The 18,854-nt window shown below is 52.0% G+C and overlaps 2 protein-coding genes across 3 annotated transcripts in view; one reads left to right on the top strand and one right to left on the bottom strand.

The window, feature by feature from the left end:
* CAPNS1 (calpain small subunit 1) overlaps positions 1-5,482 on the bottom strand; it is a 37,342-nt gene extending 31,860 nt beyond the window's left edge. Inside the window, exon 1 of one of the 2 annotated variants that reach the window (XM_040405294.1) lies at positions 5,314-5,482. The gene's annotated coding sequence lies outside the window, so the exon portion shown is untranslated. Of the gene's footprint in view, positions 1-330; positions 469-5,313 lie in introns of those variants that run through there. The other variant, XM_040405293.1, reaches the window with a different exon arrangement.
* A 2,653-nt stretch (positions 5,483-8,135) lies between these two features.
* On the top strand, positions 8,136-18,372 carry LOC120978152 (adenosine deaminase domain-containing protein 2-like). Its single transcript, XM_040406379.1, has 7 exons — positions 8,136-8,231; positions 11,963-12,052; positions 15,297-15,419; positions 15,504-15,651; positions 17,368-17,532; positions 17,846-18,054; positions 18,137-18,372. Exons 1-7 carry the CDS (start codon positions 8,210-8,212, stop codon positions 18,370-18,372), a joined length of 993 nt encoding a protein of 330 aa, XP_040262313.1. The 5' UTR covers positions 8,136-8,209.
* The last annotated feature ends 482 nt before the right edge of the window (positions 18,373-18,854 follow it).

Here is an 18,854-nt window from a genome sequence, read left to right as displayed (position 1 = left end):
GACGGTTTCATGTATGACAGGCTTAGGTACATCGCTTGAGCTGCTGTATCTAATCCTATCATATGTGATACAGTCTGACGAGGCACTGTATGTGATACTGCCTGCTGAGTTGCTGTATCTAAGCCTATCATGTGTGGTAATAGCTGCTGTATAGCCTTTCATGCGGTGCAGTATAGTACAATAATAATACTGTATTTCGCTATATACAAAAAATGTCACAGTCCGCCCCTGAACATGATGCATGTAACATACAAATATACAACATACATGACACATATGACAGAACTGCACTCCGTACACGTCAGTATCTCCGGGGCCCCGGGCACTCACCCTCTCGCCGCAGGTTCCGTGGTCCCCGTTCCTCTCTCCGCTTCGGTTCCGGATCCGGACAGGGTGCGGCTGATGGACGGGTGAATCACAGTCCTGACAGCAGTGAACACGCCCACAGCATGAACACGCCCACTACCTAGTATGGGAGCCGATCCCCGCCCTTCTCATCAGGTCTCCTCCAGGACTGCTCGCAGCCGCCATCTTTGTGGAGACCAATCTACCTTAACTATATAGAAAAGCTCCCCCAGCATGGCCGCAGCATGAGGACTCTGAGGGGCGTATCTATGGTCGTCACTTGTCAGCTGCAGTACTGCTAGTGCGGGGAGAGGGATGACAGCTGCTGTGCACACACCCAGAGCTGCTGCTGTCTGATATGTGACCTGGATAGCAGGGCTCTCACTTTATCATTACGGGACATTGACCTAAAATGACTAGATCCTCAGCGTCTGCGTCACCACCAGCACTGGTAGTTTACTGAAAGAGGGATGTGTGGTTGCCCATGATGCCGAAAGTGCCCCCATAAGAGTGCCAGCCATGAGGCCCCCATAAGTGTCAGCCATGAGGCCCCCATAAGAGTGCCAGCCATGAGGCCCCCATAAGTGTCAGCCATGAGGCCCCCATAAGAGTGTCAGCCACGAGGCCCCCATAAGAGTGTCAGCCACGAGGCCCCCATAAGAGTGTCAGCCACGAGACCCCCATAAGAGTGTCAACCATGAGGCCCCCATAAGAGTGTCAGCCATGAGGCCCCCATAAGAGTGCATGATGCCCCATAAGAGTGCCAGCCATGAGGCCCCCATACGAGTGTCAGCCATGAGACCCCCATAAGAGTGCCAGCCATGAGGCCCCCATAAGAGTGCCAGCCATGAGGCCCCCATAAGAGTGCCAGCCATGAGGCCCCCATAAGAGTGCCAGCCATGAGGCCCCCATAAGAGTGCCAGCCATGAGGCCCCCATAAGAGTGCCAGCCATGAGGCCCCCATAAGAGTGTCAGCCATGAGGCCCCCATAAGAGTGCATGATGCCCCATAAGAGTGCCAGCCATGAGGCCCCCATAAGAGTGTCAGCCATGAGGCCCCCATAAGTGTCAGCCATGAGGCCCCCATAAGAGTGTCAGCCATGAGGCCCCCATAAGAGTGTCAGCCATGAGGCCCCCATAAGAGTGCATGATGCCCCATAAGAGTGCCAGCCATGAGGCCCCCATAAGAGTGACAGCCATGAGGCCCCCATAAGAGTGCCAGCCATGAGGCCCCCATAAGAGTGTCAGCCACGAGGCCCCCATAAGAGTGTCAGCCACGAGGCCCCCATAAGAGTGTCAGCCACGAGGCCCCCATAAGAGTGTCAGCCACGAGACCCCCATAAGAGTGTCAGCCATGAGGCCCCCATAAGAGTGTCAACCATGAGGCCCCCATAAGAGTGTCAGCCATGAGGCCCCCATAAGAGTGCATGATGCCCCATAAGAGTGCCAGCCATGAGGCCCCCATACGAATGTCAGCCATGAGACCCCCATAAGAGTGCCAGCCATGAGGCCCCCATAAGAGTGTCAGCCATGAGGCCCCCATAAGAGTGCATGATGCACCATAAGAGTGTCAGCCATGAGGCCCCTATAAGAGTGTCAGCCACAATACCCCTATAAGAGTGCCAGCCATGATACGCACATTGGCGTATTTATTGGATCGTGTGTATACCCCTGCATTTTTACAGGGCTGTATATGGCGGTATTTTTTATGCAGGGTCTGAAATGCACCATCGGATGGCCCAGGGGGCAGATGGTCCAATATATTGTAGCATAGTACAGCTCTGTTGTGCTCGGCATGTCATGAAATGCATACGGCCATCCTAACCTCCGTCACAATGGCGCCAGTTGTGCCACCCACGATCAGTCAGACGGCTGCTGGATTCCAGCGCTCGCAGATCTAATGGGCAGAGTTAGCGGTATCGTAGGAATCTCTGATGCTTTTAGATCAGGTTATTAGATCCACAGTCGAGCTGGGACCTCCGGCTAGGAGCCATTTACGTGCGGCAATGCTCAAGGCGATGATCATGAAAACTGTTCATTCAGCAGCCGTCCTCTCTTTTCCTAAATGAGGATGAACGATCGTAACTGTGATCATTCATCTCCATACTGATTCATTGTTTGTCGGCAGCGCGTCCCTGTTTACCAGAGCAATGTGCTGCCAACAAACAATGATTTTTGGTGCCGCATAAAATATGTCATTGTCTGACAAGCAAGCAAGCTCATGCCCATTCGTCGGGTGATCGCGACCCATTTACCTGGCGTCATTATTGGGAATGAGCACCATATGTCTGTCCCCAATAATTGTCCCGATCATTGACACATGAAAAAGGCGACTTACTGCGATAATGCCCAGGTGAAGGGAATGTCCCCCGAGTACCACTCACACTGCCCCAGTAAGCCACAGTGCCCCCAGTACCACTCACACTGTCCCAGTAAGCCACAGTGCCCCCAGTACCACTCACACTGTCCCAGTAAGCCACAGTGCCCCCAGTACCACTCACACTGTCCCAGTAAGCCACAGTGCCCCCAGTACCACTCACACTGTCCCAGTAAGCCACAGTGCTCCCAGTACCACTCACACTGCCCCAGTAAGCCACAGTGCCCCCAGTACCTCTCACACTGCCCCAGTAAGCCACAGTGCCCCCAGTACCACTCACACTGTCCCAGTAAGCCACAGTGCTCCCAGTACCACTCACACTGCCCCAGTAAGCCACAGTGCCCCCAGTACCTCTCACACTGCCCCAGTAAGCCACAGTGCCACCAGTACCACTCACACTGCCCTAGTAAGCCACAGTGCCCCCTGTACCACTCACACTGCCCCAGTAAGCCACAGTGCCACCAGTACCACTCACACTGTCCCAGTAAGCCACGGTGCCCCCAGTACCACTCACACTGCCCCAGTATGCCACGGTGCTCCAGTACCACTCACACTTCCCCAGTAAGCCACAGTGCCCCAGTACCACTCACACTGCCCCAGTAAGCCACAGTGCCCCCTGTACCACTCACACTGCCCCAGTAAGCCACAGTGCCACTCATACTGCCCCAGTAAGCCACAGTGCCACTCATACTGCCCCAGTATGCCACAGTGCCCCAGTACCACTCACAATGCCCCCAGTATGCCAGTGCCCCCAGTACCACTCACACTGCCCCAGTATGCCACAGTGCCCCAGTACCACTCACACTGTCCCAGTAAGCCACAGTGCCCCCAGTACCACTCACACTGTCCCAGTAAGCCACAGTGCCCCCAGTACCACTCACACTGTCCCAGTAAGCCACAGTGCTCCCAGTACCACTCACACTGCCCCAGTAAGCCACAGTGCCCCCAGTACCTCTCACACTGCCCCAGTAAGCCACAGTGCCCCCAGTACCACTCACACTGTCCCAGTAAGCCACAGTGCTCCCAGTACCACTCACACTGCCCCAGTAAGCCACAGTGCCCCCAGTACCTCTCACACTGCCCCAGTAAGCCACAGTGCCACCAGTACCACTCACACTGCCCTAGTAAGCCACAGTGCCCCCTGTACCACTCACACTGCCCTAGTAAGCCACAGTGCCACCAGTACCACTCACACTGTCCCAGTAAGCCACGGTGCCCCCAGTACCACTCACACTGCCCCAGTATGCCACGGTGCTCCAGTACCACTCACACTTCCCCAGTAAGCCACAGTGCCCCAATACCACTCACACTGCCCCAGTAAGCCACAGTGCCCCCTGTACCACTCACACTGCCCCAGTAAGCCACAGTGCCACTCATACTGCCCCAGTAAGCCACAGTGCCACTCATACTGCCCCAGTATGCCACAGTGCCCCAGTACCACTCACACTGCCCCCAGTATGCCAGTGCCCCCAGTACCACTCACACTGCCCCAGTATGCCACAGTGCCCCAGTACTACTCACACTGCTCCAGTACCACTCACACTGCCCCAGTACCATTCACACTGCTCCAGTAAGCTGGATAGGCAGGTTCCTTGTCCCTTTCATGATAGTCCCAGGGTCCCTGGGCACTTGGGAGGACTAAATATATACAGTAAGGAGATGAGACGTCTTCTTCTTTCCAGTCGTCTACAATTCTCTTCAGTTGTGTATTCGCTTTGTCTGTTCATTGGAAAGCTGGGTGACAACCATATTGGCCCCCATTTTAGTTCTGATGAGATCCGTCATTTCCAGGCTCCTGAATGCAGAATGGTAGAACCCCCGTGGCCCACACGTCGCTGACATTCATACCCCAGATAATACCATGATATAATATACACTGCCCACAAAATACTGACGGATTTGTTATCTGCCCCAGTAACTGCGCCACACTTGTCTATGGGCCGCGTGTGGCATTGCAGCTCAGCCCCATTCTCATACGACCTCTCTAAAGGTAATATCCCTAGGGATCTAGGTTAGTGAAGGGGTAAATGCTCTAACCCTGGTGCTCTCAGGGTTAATGCTAATGTCTCTGGTGATCGTAATATCCCAGGCACTGAAGGGTTAATCATATCCCTGGTGGTCAAGTGGTAAAAGCATCTCTGATGGTCTAGGGCTGCGATGGCTAACCTCCGGCGCTCCAGCTGTGGTAAAATGACAACTCCCAGAACTCCATAGAAATAAATGGAGCATGCTGGGAGTCGTAGTTTCAGCACAGCCAGAGTGCCGGAGGTTAGCCATCACTGGTCTAGTTGGCAGTGTTTCTATGGCCACTTACAGAGGGGGGTAAGGTGGGTGCTTTTATATTACAGGCGCAACACCCGCAGTGCATTAGATGCGGAGTTAAAGTACATCCACTCCTGAGGAACCATGATAGGTCCAGGTACGTGTTCTGGCCGTCAAAAAGTGGCCCGAGACTCTCTTCACGTGCAACAACGAAGCGCCATTTTTTTTTTCTGGTAAAATGACGGATAACACATGAGAACCTGACTGACCCTATTATAAGTCACTGAGCTGCTGAAGGGGTTAAATATGTGACACCCAGTGGGTACGCACCTCCCTGGGCTGTCTTGGCTTCCTCTTCCTGTCCAACGTTGATCATAGACACTATACAGAGCAGGGCGTAGGGAGGACGATACGGCAGTATAACAGCTGCTCCTTCCTTTGTGGACCACCCTGGGCTCAGTGACAGGGGATGACCACTGGGTCCTGTCTTCCAGTGCCCCCTGCCATGTATAAGCTGCCCGCCTACAGCCAGGCCGACCAGCCCCCCCCATGTGTGAACTCGCCCAACAGGATATCAGATAGGGCAGGCTTCTGAAACATTTCCTCACGCAACACGTTCTTCATCCCAGTGATGGAAACGGTGACTCCCTCCGTCCCAGGAATGTGGCTCATGTCCCCGGCCGCTGCTCCAAGACTTAAAGGGGTATTCCCATCTTAGACAATGGGGGGCATATCGCTAGGATATGCCCCCATTGCCTGATAGGTGCGAGAACGGAGTGGGGAGAGCTGTGGCTGGAGGACCCCCGATTTCCCAGGGTCCGTCCACCACCAAGCGCTGCTCCATGTGGTGCACCCATAGAAGTGAATGGGAGCTCGGCTATTTTCGTCGGCCCCATAGAAATGAATGGAAGGCGGCTGCGCCCTCCGTTCATTTCCCCGCTCCGTTCTCATTGTAGGTGCGGGTCCGAGCGGTGGGACCCGCACCTATCAGACAATGGGGGCATATCCTAGCTATATGCCCCCATTGTCTGAGATGGGAAAACCCCTTTAAGACATAAGCAGAGCGCAAAAGATGTGTCCTGCTCCGCTGTATGGCCAGGGTTCCGGAGCAGAACCCAATGGTGGTATGCTGATGGCACTGCCACCACATGCCTAAAGGGGTTGTGTCTGATGATGCAACCCCTTGACCATTCCACATAGTGCTCAATGTTCCAGTTTAGGAGGTGCAGAACCAATCTGGGCTTGGCCGGTACCTGATTTCAGAGGTGTTCTGCGCCATTATAGAAGCAGGACAATGGAACGCCACCTGACGGACCCCGCTGACTATGATGGGATCTGGTTTCCATTAAAAAATTCAGCATTTTACTGGACAAAAAGTACAGCATGCCGCGTTATTCTGTCCTGTATTCTTCATGGAATTTTCTGCAGATGTGAATGGACTCTTCCCCTGGAGCCATTTACAGATACACAGGGACAGGAGGAGCTATAACTCTCCTCCACTGCTCTCCCCTCTCCTCCTGCTGAAGGCTGCTTCAACCTGTAATATCTCAGGCTGTATAGCACCTACAGATACGAGCCGGGTCTATTGTTTTAAGGGGTTTTCCAGGTGTTTAAAGATACGTTGTCGTTATATGATCAGGAGTCCGACTACCGACACCCCGCCCATGAGCGCTGCGGCCTCTTCCTAGGCCAGTGAAGTCACGTCCATTGGTCACAAGGCCTAGGAACAGCTCTGTCCAATTCAAGTGAATAGGCTGAGCTGCAATACCAAGCACAGCCACTATACAAAAGACGGCGCTGTGCTTGGTAAGCTGCAAAGAGGCCACAGCGTTCACCAGAGCTCCTGTGAGCGCCGTCGCTTCCTCAAACAGTTGATTGGCGGGGGTATTAGGAGTCAGACCCCCACTGATCTGATATTAAGGCCCGATTAACATGACCGTATTTTTGCTTCGCAAAAGAAAATAAAGACACGGATCAGATGCAGACCCGTTCATTTCAAAGGGGCCGCAAAAAACGTGGACAGCACCTTGTGCCATCCGCATCTGTATGTCCGTTCTGCGGCCCCCGCAAAAAAGTTAGAACATGTCCTATTCTTGTCCTGTCACATGGACGGCAGTTGGATTTTATAATACATACGGTTGTGTGAATGCAAACTTATTATGCTGAGGATGTCCTCAGTTTAAGGCCTCGTGCACACGAACGTTGTTTGTTTCCGTGTCCGTTCGGGGTTTTTTGCGGATAGGATGCGCAATGCGCCCGCAGAAAATGCGGACAGCACACCGCGTGCTATCCGCATCCGTATGTCCATTCCGTAGCCCTGCAAAAAAAATAGAACATGTCCTATTCTTGTCCGTTTTAGGCATTGTTACAACAGATCCGCAAAAAAAACGGCATACGGTGTTCATAAAAAATAAAAAAAAAGCACTCACCTCCTCCATTTGCTCGCGCTGCTGACTGGAGGACAGGACCTGCGAGATGTCATCACGCTGGAGCGCAGGTCCTGAGCTTCCAGTCAGCAGGGGGCGTTCACCGCAGCGCGAGCAAATGCAGGAGGTGAGTGCTTTTTCTTTTTTGCTTTTTTTTTGCAGAAGCAAACTGGGGGCATTACTCTTACTGGGGTGCACAAATGGGGGGCATTACTCTTACTGGGGGCACTAATGGGGGCATTACTCTTACTGGGGTGCACAAATGGGGCATTAATACTGGGGGCACTATTGTGGGCATTATACATTTTGGGGGCATTAATATTATTGGGAGCCAGGTGGCAACCCTAAGTACGCGCCAGCCCTGGGAGGCAAAGTTTCTTCCATAACAGTGAATGCCACATATGAAAATACCAAACTATGAGGACATTTTGGCTGAAGATAATGAAGGACAAACTGCCAGACACTACTAGTGGCGCAGCACCGCTCACCTCACAGTCACATGACCTAAACCTCCCAGGAGCCCATATATCCTAGGCATTACCATTCTACCCCCCCCCCCCCCCCCAAACTCCGCCCCTTAACCAATCAATTGACTCGACAGCCAGGGCAACGCAGCAACTGCTAGTCACTGGGCAGAAAGCGCTCCTGATTGGTTGATAGTAAAGGTAACTGACTTCTGATTGGGGAAAGGCAGAACTCTGCTTTTGATTGGCTTTGCGGCTGTGGAAGCTGATTGGCTGCACGGCTGGTCACATGCGCGAGGAACTGTGAAAGACTTGGAGTGGCGCGGAGCGGGTGTGATGGCGTCTTATCGAGATCAATGTAAGCTTTCCTCGCGCACGGTGCCGGGCTTCTCTTATATGGCGGCTGCTGAGGGGGCGCCCCATTCATACACGTTGTTTTTACTTTTCTGTCATAATGTGATGATTACTGTATACAGGACGGGTAGAATTGTTCCGGGAGGACTAGATGTGGCGCACAGTTCAGAGGTCCAACATTCAACAAAGTCTGCCCATACAGTGCCAGAGACAGTCTCCTATATCTGTCTAAAGCAAGAGTGCCCCCCTATACAGTACAAGCCAGAGAGTGCCCCCTTATATCGTACAAGCCTGAGAGTGCCCCCCCCCCCTTAAACAGTACAAGCCAGAGAGTGCCCCCCCTATACAGTACAAGCCTGAGAGTGCCCCCCTATACAGTACAAGCCTGAGAGTGCCCCCCTATACAGTACAAGCCTGAGAGTGCCCCCCCTATACAGTACAAGCCTGAGAGTGCCCCCCTATACAGTACAAGCCTGAGAGTGCCCCCCCTATACAGTACAAGCCTGAGAGTGCCCCCCCTATACAGTACAAGCCTGAGAGTGCCCCCTATACAGTACAAGCCTGAGAGTGCCCCCCCTATACAGTACAAGCCTGAGAGTGCCCCCCTATACAGTACAAGCCTGAGAGTGCCCCCCCCTAAACAGTACAAGCCTAAGAGTGCCCCCCCTATACAGTACAAGCCTGAGAGTGCCCCCCCTATACAGTACAAGCCTGAGAGTGCCCCCCCTATACAGTACAAGCCTGAGAGTGCCCCCCCCTATACAGTACAAGCCTGAGAGTGCCCCCCCTATACAGTACAAGCCTGAGAGTGCCCCCCCCATACAGTACAAGCCTGAGAGTGCCCCCCCATACAGTACAAGCCTGAGAGTGCCCCCCCCCTATACAGTACAAGCCTGAGAGTGCCCCCCCCTATACAGTACAAGCCAGAGAGTGCCCCCCCCTATACAGTACAGGCCAGAGAGTGCCCCCCCTATACAGTACAAGTCTGAGAGTGCCCCCTTATATCGTACAAGCCAGAAAGTGCCCCCTTATACAGTACAAGCCAGAGAGTGCCCCCTTATATCGTACAAGCCAGAAAGTGCCCACTATACAGTACAAGTCTGAGAGTGCCTCCTTATACAGTAGAAGCCAGAGAGTACCCCCTTATACAGTAGAAGCCAGAGAGTGCCCCTTTATACATTAGAAGCCAGAGAGTGCCCCCTTATACATTAGAAGCCAGAGAGTGCCCCCTTATACAGTGCCGGCCAGAGAGTGCCCCCCTTATACAGTACAAGCCGGAAAGTGCCCCCATATACAGTGCCTGACAGAGAGTGCCCCCTTATACAGTACAAGCCAGAGAGTGCCCCCTTATACTGTACATGGCCTCCTATACAGTGCTGGATAAAGAGTGTCCACCTACACAGTGACAGCAAAAGAGTGACCCCCTAAACAATGCGAGCCACAATGTCCTCATAAACAGTACAAGCCAGAGAGTGCCCCCCATATAGTGCCAGCCAGAGAGTGTCCCCATATACAGTGCCGGACAGAGAGTGTCCCCATATACAGTGCCGGACAGAGAGTGTCCCCATATACAGTGCCGGACAGAGAGTGTCCCCTGTACAGTGCTTGCCAGAGAGTGCCGCTATACAGTGCTGGCTAGAGGGTGTCTCCTATACAGTACTAGCCACAGAGTGCCCCCTAAACAGTGATAGCAAAAGAGTGCCCCCTAAACAATCTGAGCCAGAGTGTACCCATAAACAGTACAAGCCATAGTGTGCCCCCCCTATACAATGCCGGCCAGAGAGTGTCCCCATATACAGTGCCGGCCAGAGAGTGTCCCCTGTACAGTGCTTGCCAGAGGGTGACCCCTATACAGTACCGGGCAGAGAGTGCTCCCTAACCACTGCTGGCCAGAGAGTACCCCCATAAACAGTGCGGTCCAGAGAGTACCCCCATAAACAGTGCCGTCCAGAGAGTGCTCCACTATACAGTGCAGAGAGTGTCCCCTGTACAGTACCGGACAGAGAGTCCCTCCCTATACAGTGACGGCCAGAGAGTGCTCCCTAATCAGTGCCAGCCATAGAGTACCCCCGTAAACAGTGTCAGCCATAGAGTACCCCCGTAAACAGTGCCAGCCATAGAGTACCCCCGTAAACAGTGCCAGCCATAGAGTACCCCCGTAAACAGTGCCAGCCATAGAGCACCTCCGTAAACAGTGCCAGCCATAGAGCACCCCCGTAAACAGTGCCAGCCAGAGAGTACCCCCGTAAACAGTGCCGTCCAGAGAGTACCCCCGTAAACAGTGCCGTCCAGAGAGTACCCCCGTAAACAGTGCCGTCCAGAGAGTGCTCCCCTATACTCTCTGCCGTCCACAGAGTGCTCCCCTATACTCTCTGCCGTCCACAGAGTGCTCCCCTATATCCCCTCCGATCTCATATGGGTGACCTATCTTGAGGATTGGCCATCATTATCAAAATCTACAAATATGAATCAAATGTGCCCTAATGTAAAAAGATAAATGTGCCCCAGTGCCATCAGATCAGCCCCTCCATGTCCCCCAGTGCCATCAGATCAGCCCCATCATGTCCCCTACTCCCCCAGTGCCATCAGATCAGCCCCTCCATGTCCGCCACCCTCCCAGTGCCACCAGATCAGCCCCTCCATGTCCCCAAGTGCCTTCAGATCAGCCCCTCCATGTCCCCTACTCCCCCAGTGCCATCAGATCAGCCCCTCCATGTCCGCCACCCTCCCAGTGCCACCAGATCAGCCCCTCCATGTTCCCCACCCTCCCAGTGCCATCAGATCAGCCCCTCCATGTTCCCCACCCTCCCAGTGCCATCAGATCAGCCCCTCCATGTCCCCTACTCCCCCAGTGCCATCAGATCAGCCCCTCCATGTCCCCCAGTGCCATCAGATCAGCCCCCCCATGTCCCCCAGTGCCATCAGATCAGCCTCTCCATGTCCCCCAGTGCCATCAGATCAGCCCCTCCATGTCCCTCAGTGCCATCAGATCAGCCCCCCCATGTCCCCCAGTGCCATCAGATAAGCCCCTCCATGTCCCCCACCCTCCCAGTGCCACCGGATCAGCCCCTCCATGTCCCCCAGTGCCATCAGATCAGCCCCTCCATGTCCCCCAGTGCCATCAGATCAGCCCCTCCATGTCCCCCAGTGTCATCAGATCAGCCCCTCCGTGTCCCCCACCATCCCAGTGCCATCAGATCAGCCCCTCCATGTCCCCCAGTGCCATCAGATCAGCCCCTCGCTGTCCCCCAGTGCCATCAGATCAGCCCCTCCATGTCCCCCAGTGCCACCAGTCAGCCCCTCCATGTCCCCCACTCCCATCTGCCGCTCCATGCCATCCATTGACAGCTGTCCCCCTTCAGTGCCATGTGCCCAGCGCCAGTGAAATAAAATACTTACCTTTCCTGTAGGGGCGCCGCTCCACAGCTCCTTCCTCTTCTTCTGCGCGCTTTGCACTGGATCCTGGCGTCGCTTACATGCACTATGACCTGACGATGTGTCAGAATCCAGTGCAGCGCGGTACAGGCCGGCGGGTGACCGCGGAGCGGTAAGTAATAGCAAGCGTTTCTCTCCTGCTCCGTGGTCACATGACACAAACGAATCAAGGATTTTTTGGTGTCTAATTACTTTATTCAATCGAGTAATCGTTTCAGCCCTAGCCTGGAGCAATGATGTGTCGCCCTTTTATCCAGCGGGCTGTCTGATTTCATCTCCGTGTTATTTGTATGTACGCAGCCAGTAAGCTCGTCCTGATGGAGACCGTGTCCCTCCTGCGGAAGCAGTATCGCACAGATGCCGGCCAGAAGCAATGCGGAGAAGTCACAGGTGAGTTCCTGGCGTCGTAGGTGTCCGAACCTGTCATTAAGGCCCCATTCACACAACTGTATGGTCCTCATCTGATCCACGTTTTTTGCAGAATAGGTGCGGACCCATTTATTTCAATTGGGCCACACGAAATGCAGGCAGCACACCGTGTACTGTCCGCATCTGTATGTCTGTTTCACAGTCCCGCCAAAAAAAGATAGAACTTGTCCTATACTTGTCCATTTTGCGGACAAGAATAGGCATTGTTAGAATGGGTACTCAACAAAAAACAGATGCGACACGGAGGTTACACATAGGACCCGCACCTATATCGGGAGCGGAGCCCTGAAAGCGGTGGAGGGCACACTGCGCATGCGCAGCCCCCCTTTAATCATTTCTATGGGGCGAGCTATTTTCATCGGACGCATAGAAGCGCATTGCTCTCCCATTTACTTCTATGTGTCCTCCAGCCACTACTTTGCAGGGCTCCGTTCTCAATATAGGTGCAGGTCCTAGCGGTGGGACCAGCACCTATAAGACTATGGGGGCATATTCTTGCGATATGCCCCCATTGTCTGAGATGAGACAACCCCTTTAAAGGGGTTGTCCGGTTCAGAGCTGAACCCGGACATACCTCCATTTTCACCCTGGCAGCCCCCCTGACAGGAGCATCGGAGCAGTTCATGCTCCGATGCTCTCCTTTCCCCTAAATCGCGCAGGACAAAGGCATTTTTTGGAGATCCGGTGACGTACCGGGGCTCTCCATAGGGCTGCCAGGAACCCCGGTGATGTCACTGAACACACTGCCGGGCAGAAGTTTCCGCCCGGCAGTGTGTTATTGTAAACAAAAGAGCCCGTGCCCTGCGCGATTTAGTGCAGGGCAAGGGAGCGCATCGGAACATCTCATGGGGGGCTGCCTGGGTGAAAATAAGGGTATGTCCGGGTTCAGCTCTGAATCCGGACAATCCCTTTAATCCCCTATTTGTTGGCGTCTGGACCGTCCATGATGGAGTAGTCTCTGAGCAGGCTTCAACCCATCCTCTCCCAGTTCATGAACAGGTGTTTCCAGACCAGTCACCGAGCGTCCTTAAATCAGTTCATAAGGTGCCAGGCCTCCGGGATAGCCTGGACATTGGGGGCCCCATGGAAGAGGCAGTAAAGTGCGGCAGTGTGCTTCAGGCTGCTCCTGGGTATACAGTCTGCGAAAACAGCACCTGGGGCAGTACCTGGTGTTGCATAGTCCACGGGCATGCATGAATGTCCATCCATTTTTGTGTCCATGGGTTAGCCTGATGGAAGCCATCTCAGCGGTGGCGGCAGGGAGCCCTGGAATAGACTCCATGAAGTCCTTTGCTCTTTGGTTTCCACAAGTCAGGCTTGAGGCCTTCCAGCTGGTGTTCAGTTACAACTTGAGACATCCCTAGAGAAGTGTATTAGGGTGCTTTGTCCTCGTCAGTGTGGAGGAGGATTCTGGCTGGTTGCGATGCCTTGAATGCAGCTTAGGCCGAGTGCTGAATATCCCAGTCCTGTATGGAGACTTACTGGAAGTACCCTGTAGTATGGAGACTTAATGGAAGTACCCTGTAGTATGGAGACTTAATGGAAGTACCCTGTAGTATGGAGACTCACTGACAATATGCAGAGAGGTATCAGCCAGCCAGAAACCTGATCCATACTGGGGGGCGAGCACCCTGAAACAGATGTCTGCCCCTTGTCAAATCCCAAGGCTTGTTGGAAAAAAAGTCGGATCTTGACTCATAGGGAGCTACTTCCAATAGGTGGCGCTGGTGGGATGGTTCTCTTTCTTGGTACCTCTTCGCATATTGTTTACCCATGGAGCGTTCTCAATAAGTCCCCATACCATGGAGCACTTCCAATAAGTCCCCATACCATGGAGCACTTCCAGTAAGTCCCCATACCATGGAGCCCTTCCAGTAAGTCCCCATACCATGGAGCACTTCCAATAAGTCCCCATACCATGGAGCACTTCCAGTAAGTCCCCATACCATGGAGCACTTCCAGTAAGTCCCCATACCATGGAGCACTTCCAGTAAGTCCCCATACCATGGAGCACTTCCGGTAAGTCCCCATACCATGGAGCACTTCCGGTAAGTCCCCATACCATGGAGCACTTCCAGTAAGTCCCCATACCATGGAGCCCTTCCAGTAAGTCCCCATACCATGGAGCACTTCCAATAAGTCCCCATACCATGGAGCACTTCCGGTAAGTCCCCATACCATGGAGCACTTCCGGTAAGTCCCCATACCATGGAGCACTTCCGGTAAGTCCCCATACCATGGAGCACTTCCGGTAAGTCCCCATACCATGGAGCACTTCCGGTAAGTCCCCATACCATGGAGCACTTCCGGTAAGTCCCCATACCATGGAGCACTTCCGGTAAGTCCCCATACCATGGAGCACTTCCGGTAAGTCCCCATACCATGGAGCACTTCCGGTAAGTCCCCATACCATGGAGCACTTCCGGTAAGTCCCCATACCATGGAGCACTTCCGGTAAGTCCCCATACCATGGAGCACTTCCAGTAAGTCCCCATACCATGGAGCACTTCCAGTAAGTCCCCATACCATGGAGCACTTCCAGTAAGTCCCCATACCATGGAGCACTTCCGGTAAGTCCCCATACCATGGAGCACTTCCGGTAAGTCCCCATACCATGGAGCACTTCCAGTAAGTCCCCATACCATGGAGCACTTCCGGTAAGTCCCCATACCATGGAGCACTTCCGGTAAGTCCCCATACCATGGAGCACTTCCTGTAAGTCCCCATACCATGGAGCACTTCCTGTAAGTCCCCATACCATGGAGCACTTCCAGTAAGTCCCCATACCATGGAGCACTTCCAGTAAGTCCCCATACAGGGATGGTCTCTTTTAAGGGGGGAACACCGCTCCCACCCAGTTATTCTTCTGGTTTTATGCATCTACAGATTTTCACTTGTTCACAGTTCTGACCCATCATGAGTTTTGTGTCTGGGCTTTCTGTTACCTTCTGTTGGTCTCTCCCACTACCTTTGTAAAAAAAACCTCCGTGCCTGCAGGAGGGGTATAGCCTGCGCAGAAGGAGCTGGCACTTTTGGCCTGGTGTCGCCTCCTAGTGGCAGCAGCCTGTACCTGCGTCCTTTTCTGCTGTGGTACTGTATGCTGTTTGATCTGTCAGATAACTGAGACACATACTGTATTCCACATCCCTGCAATGTTCTCATAGCTGACAGGATGATAGATAGTTTTTTTTTTTATCTCCCACAGATCAAATGATCGCACATGAAGATAGATGCGCTGCGGTGGCCAATGATACATATCGCCGTTTGGTGGGCGACTCTGAACATTTCAAGCACAGGAGTAACCTGGCGGCATTCATCCTGCAGAGAGGTGAGCAGCCATTGCCTCGTGTAGTCTGATGATTGATCACGACGCACACGCTGATGAGTATTGGTTCCTCTATCTGATCTACAGATGTTGTGAGTGAAGAGGAGGTCGGTGACGTCTATGAGGTGGTGGCGCTGGGAACTGGTGCTACCTGGTATCAGGGATGGCAGGACTATCATGGGCTTCTGGTTCACGATTGCCATGCAGTGGTTATAGCAAGGAGGGCGTTGCTGAGGTGAGACGTCACATAGTGTATAAATATGGAGTGTCCTGCTCGGGGCGTGGAAGTTACTCAGCTGCTCATACACATTTAGGATTTTTTTGGGGGGGGAACCTATAATTAGGAAAGGTCATCAATATCCAATCGGCGAGGGTCCGCTTTTCCTGCAGCCACTGTGCCAGAACCAAGCACTGGAACAGCACAGCTCCGTGATTGGGAGCCGCTGTCTACTTCTGGTGCTTGCTTCCAACACAGCAGCTCCTGGAAATAGCTGATCAGCCGGGGGTGCTAGTAGTCGGACTTAGCTTAACGATAGATTATCAGTAGTAAAATTCTGGACAACCCATTTAATGTGTATGGGGTCGCTCAGCTTTCCCCAATTGAGTGGTTGGTAGCGACCTACTCCCCTCTCCTCATTCAGAACATATGCATGCTGAGAGAGACACTTAGAGGGGTTATATCCTGCTCTCAGAGAGGGCAGCAGACATCATCCCTCAGGTTCACTTTAAAGGGGTGTTGTGGGTGTTCAACCCTTCCGCTACGAGCGATGTACATGTACAGCGCTGGAGCGATAGGCAACCATGGCGCCTGCTCGCACGTGTCAAACAGCAGAGACCTGCTGCTAATTACCGTGACCGGCAATAATGAGAGAAATAAATATATAAAACATTTAAATAATATATAAAAGTTTAAATCACCCCCCTTTCCGTATAACAAAAAACGAAATAACAAAAAATATAAACATGGGTATCACTGTGACCGAAAACGCCCGTACTATTAAAATATAAAAATATTTTTATACAGTGAATGGCGTAACAGAAAAAAGTGTTAAAAGGTTTGAAATGGCCAATTGGCCATATTTTCATTGCTTCTCTTACCCAAAAAAAAATGTAATAAAATGTGATCAAAAAGTCAAACACACTCCAAAATGGTATCAATAAAAACTACAGATTGTCCCACAAAAAATGAGCCCCCACGCAGCTTATTAGATATAACTATAAAAAGTTTAAATTTATTTTTACACTATTTTGACATAAAAAAAAAAACTATAGATATGTCATATTATTGTAATCGTACTGACCCAGAGAATTAAGGGCATGGGTCAGTTTTGCTGCAAACAGAACGCCGTGGGAACTAAACCCGTAAAACGGTGGAGGAATAGGCTTTTGTTTACAATTCCACCCCATTTGGAATTTTCTCTTCCAGCTTCCCACTACATTGTACGCCATAATTATTGTTGGCATTAGAATGTACAATGTGTCCCGCAAAAAATAAGCCCTCAGGTATGTGAATGGAAAAATAAAAAAACCTCCGGTATCCTAAGGGGTAGGTCGGGATAGCTCATCAAATCCCGATGGGTTGGGGTCAGACTTCTGGCACCCGCACCAATCAGCTGTTTGAAGAGCACGTGGAGCTTTTCCTAGGTGACGTCACAGGTACAGCTCAGTCCTATTCAAGTGAATGGGGCTGAGCTGCAATACCAAGCACAGCCACTATCCGATGGATGGCAATATGCCTGTTAAATTGGTTTTCCAGTAGGTAAAAGTTGGTTGCCTCTTCAAACAGCTGATCATTGGGGTACCGGATGCCTGACCCCCACAGATCAAGCATTGATGACCTGTCCCAGGGATAAGTTATCAGCACTTATTACCCAGAAATCCCATTAGTTGTTTCCTTCACAGCATGCCTATGATTCATCCCTTTATTTAACCATTTCATTTCTCTTCCTAGATATTTGTATAAAGAAGTCGCCCTGTACTACAGTAAGGTTCCTGGGGCCAGTGAGAAAAGCATTTTCCGTCCTACCCAGCAGACACAGTCCCTGGTACTGAAACCGAACACTTTTTTTCATCTCTACTTGAGTCGAGTCCCAGAGGAAGCCACACAGAGCGGCCTGTGAGTGTCACGTTATAGCACCCAGATAGGTAAAAACTTTAAACCAGAAGGGATGTGCATGCGGTTTGTTATGGGCACCAGGTGCGGTTAGTGCTCTGCTTCTAATTGCCTTGCTAGCACTTGGTGCTGAGGGGCTTATTAATCTTGAGCCAAATAAGCGTTAATGCATTGATCTAAAGGAGATCTATAAATGTGCAGTAAGTGGACAAGTCTGCCAAGTGTGGGCAGGAAAGTGCACTTAGAGGAATTGAAGTTGATGCGCTGCATATATGAACATGCTGATAAACCCTCTCGTGATATTCATTTCTCGTAGTTCTAGGCGAGAGCAGACGGGTGTGCACCTGAGTATCCACGCTAAGGGCTCGACGCGTCCAGTGTCTGAGTGTCCTCCCAGTATATTAAACACCCACGTCTGCTGTATGTCCGTTACAGACAAGCTGCTTAAGTGGAGTGCACTTGGGGTCCAGGGAGCTTTGCTAAGTCAATTTGTGGACCCTCTGTACATAACTAGCATCATCACAGGTAAAGTATGTGATGTACACAAGCAAGCGTCTGCCGGAGACGACTGTGGGGTGATTATGTCTGTATTTCACTCTGAATGCAGGGAGCAGAAGGCATCAGATGGAAGCTTTAAGCCAGGCCCTGGATCGGCTGCATCCTCCCTTGGACATGACATTGTTTCGACCCTATTCTGTGTGCTCCCCATACTTGCTGATTGTACCAGAAATCAATAGCAATCGTCCTGCACCCATTCACCCCTCTCACAGCCTCAACTGGACAAAGGGAGACAAGAATGTGGAAATTATCGATGCCACGACTGGCCAAACAGTGGAAAAGTGAGTGCGACGCAAACTAGAGGCAACTGGTGTTCATGGGCCATTGGCTTTTGTCTTAACCTGGTCTGTTCTGGACATTTACTGCATATCCACAGGATATGTAACAAATGTTCGATAGGTGTCACCCCCCTCTGGGACCGGCTGCTATATCAACAACGGGGCCCCGGCATGCGCAGCTCTCTCCATTCACTGCTATAGGACTTCATTCAGATGGGGCCTCATTCTTCAGACAGGGTCGGGTTCTACCGGTGGGACTTGCACCTATTGAACATTTAGGGCACATCCTGTGTAAACGCAGTAAATGTCCTGCAGGGACACACCCTTTATTTATAGGTTTATTTTCTTTACGCTATTTATTAAATATTTTATACTGTCCATTTTTACGACTGAGAATTAATTCCTCAGGTTATTATGGCTGTGTAGTTTTTTTTTCTCGTGCATGGCATTGGGGGACACAGCACCATGGGTATATGTCCAACTACCACT

Source organism: Bufo bufo, chromosome 8 (genome assembly GCF_905171765.1).
Source record: "Bufo bufo chromosome 8, aBufBuf1.1, whole genome shotgun sequence".
Taxonomy (NCBI): domain Eukaryota; kingdom Metazoa; phylum Chordata; class Amphibia; order Anura; family Bufonidae; genus Bufo; species Bufo bufo.
The sequence above is the reverse complement of the archived record's forward strand: the minus strand, read 5'-3'. Positions and strand labels throughout refer to the sequence as shown.

What these genes read in the sequence shown, in the direction of transcription:
- LOC120978152 (XM_040406379.1), top strand. Translation starts at nt 8,210, where the DNA reads ATGGCGTCTTATCGAGATCAAT. An exon ending in GGCGTCTTATCGAGATCAAT is followed by an intron (nt 8,232 to 11,962) that starts GTAAGCTTTCCT and finishes GTATGTACGCAG; the next exon opens with CCAGTAAGCTCGTCCTGATG. An exon ending in GCAATGCGGAGAAGTCACAG is followed by an intron (nt 12,053 to 15,296) that starts GTGAGTTCCTGG and finishes TATCTCCCACAG; the next exon opens with ATCAAATGATCGCACATGAA.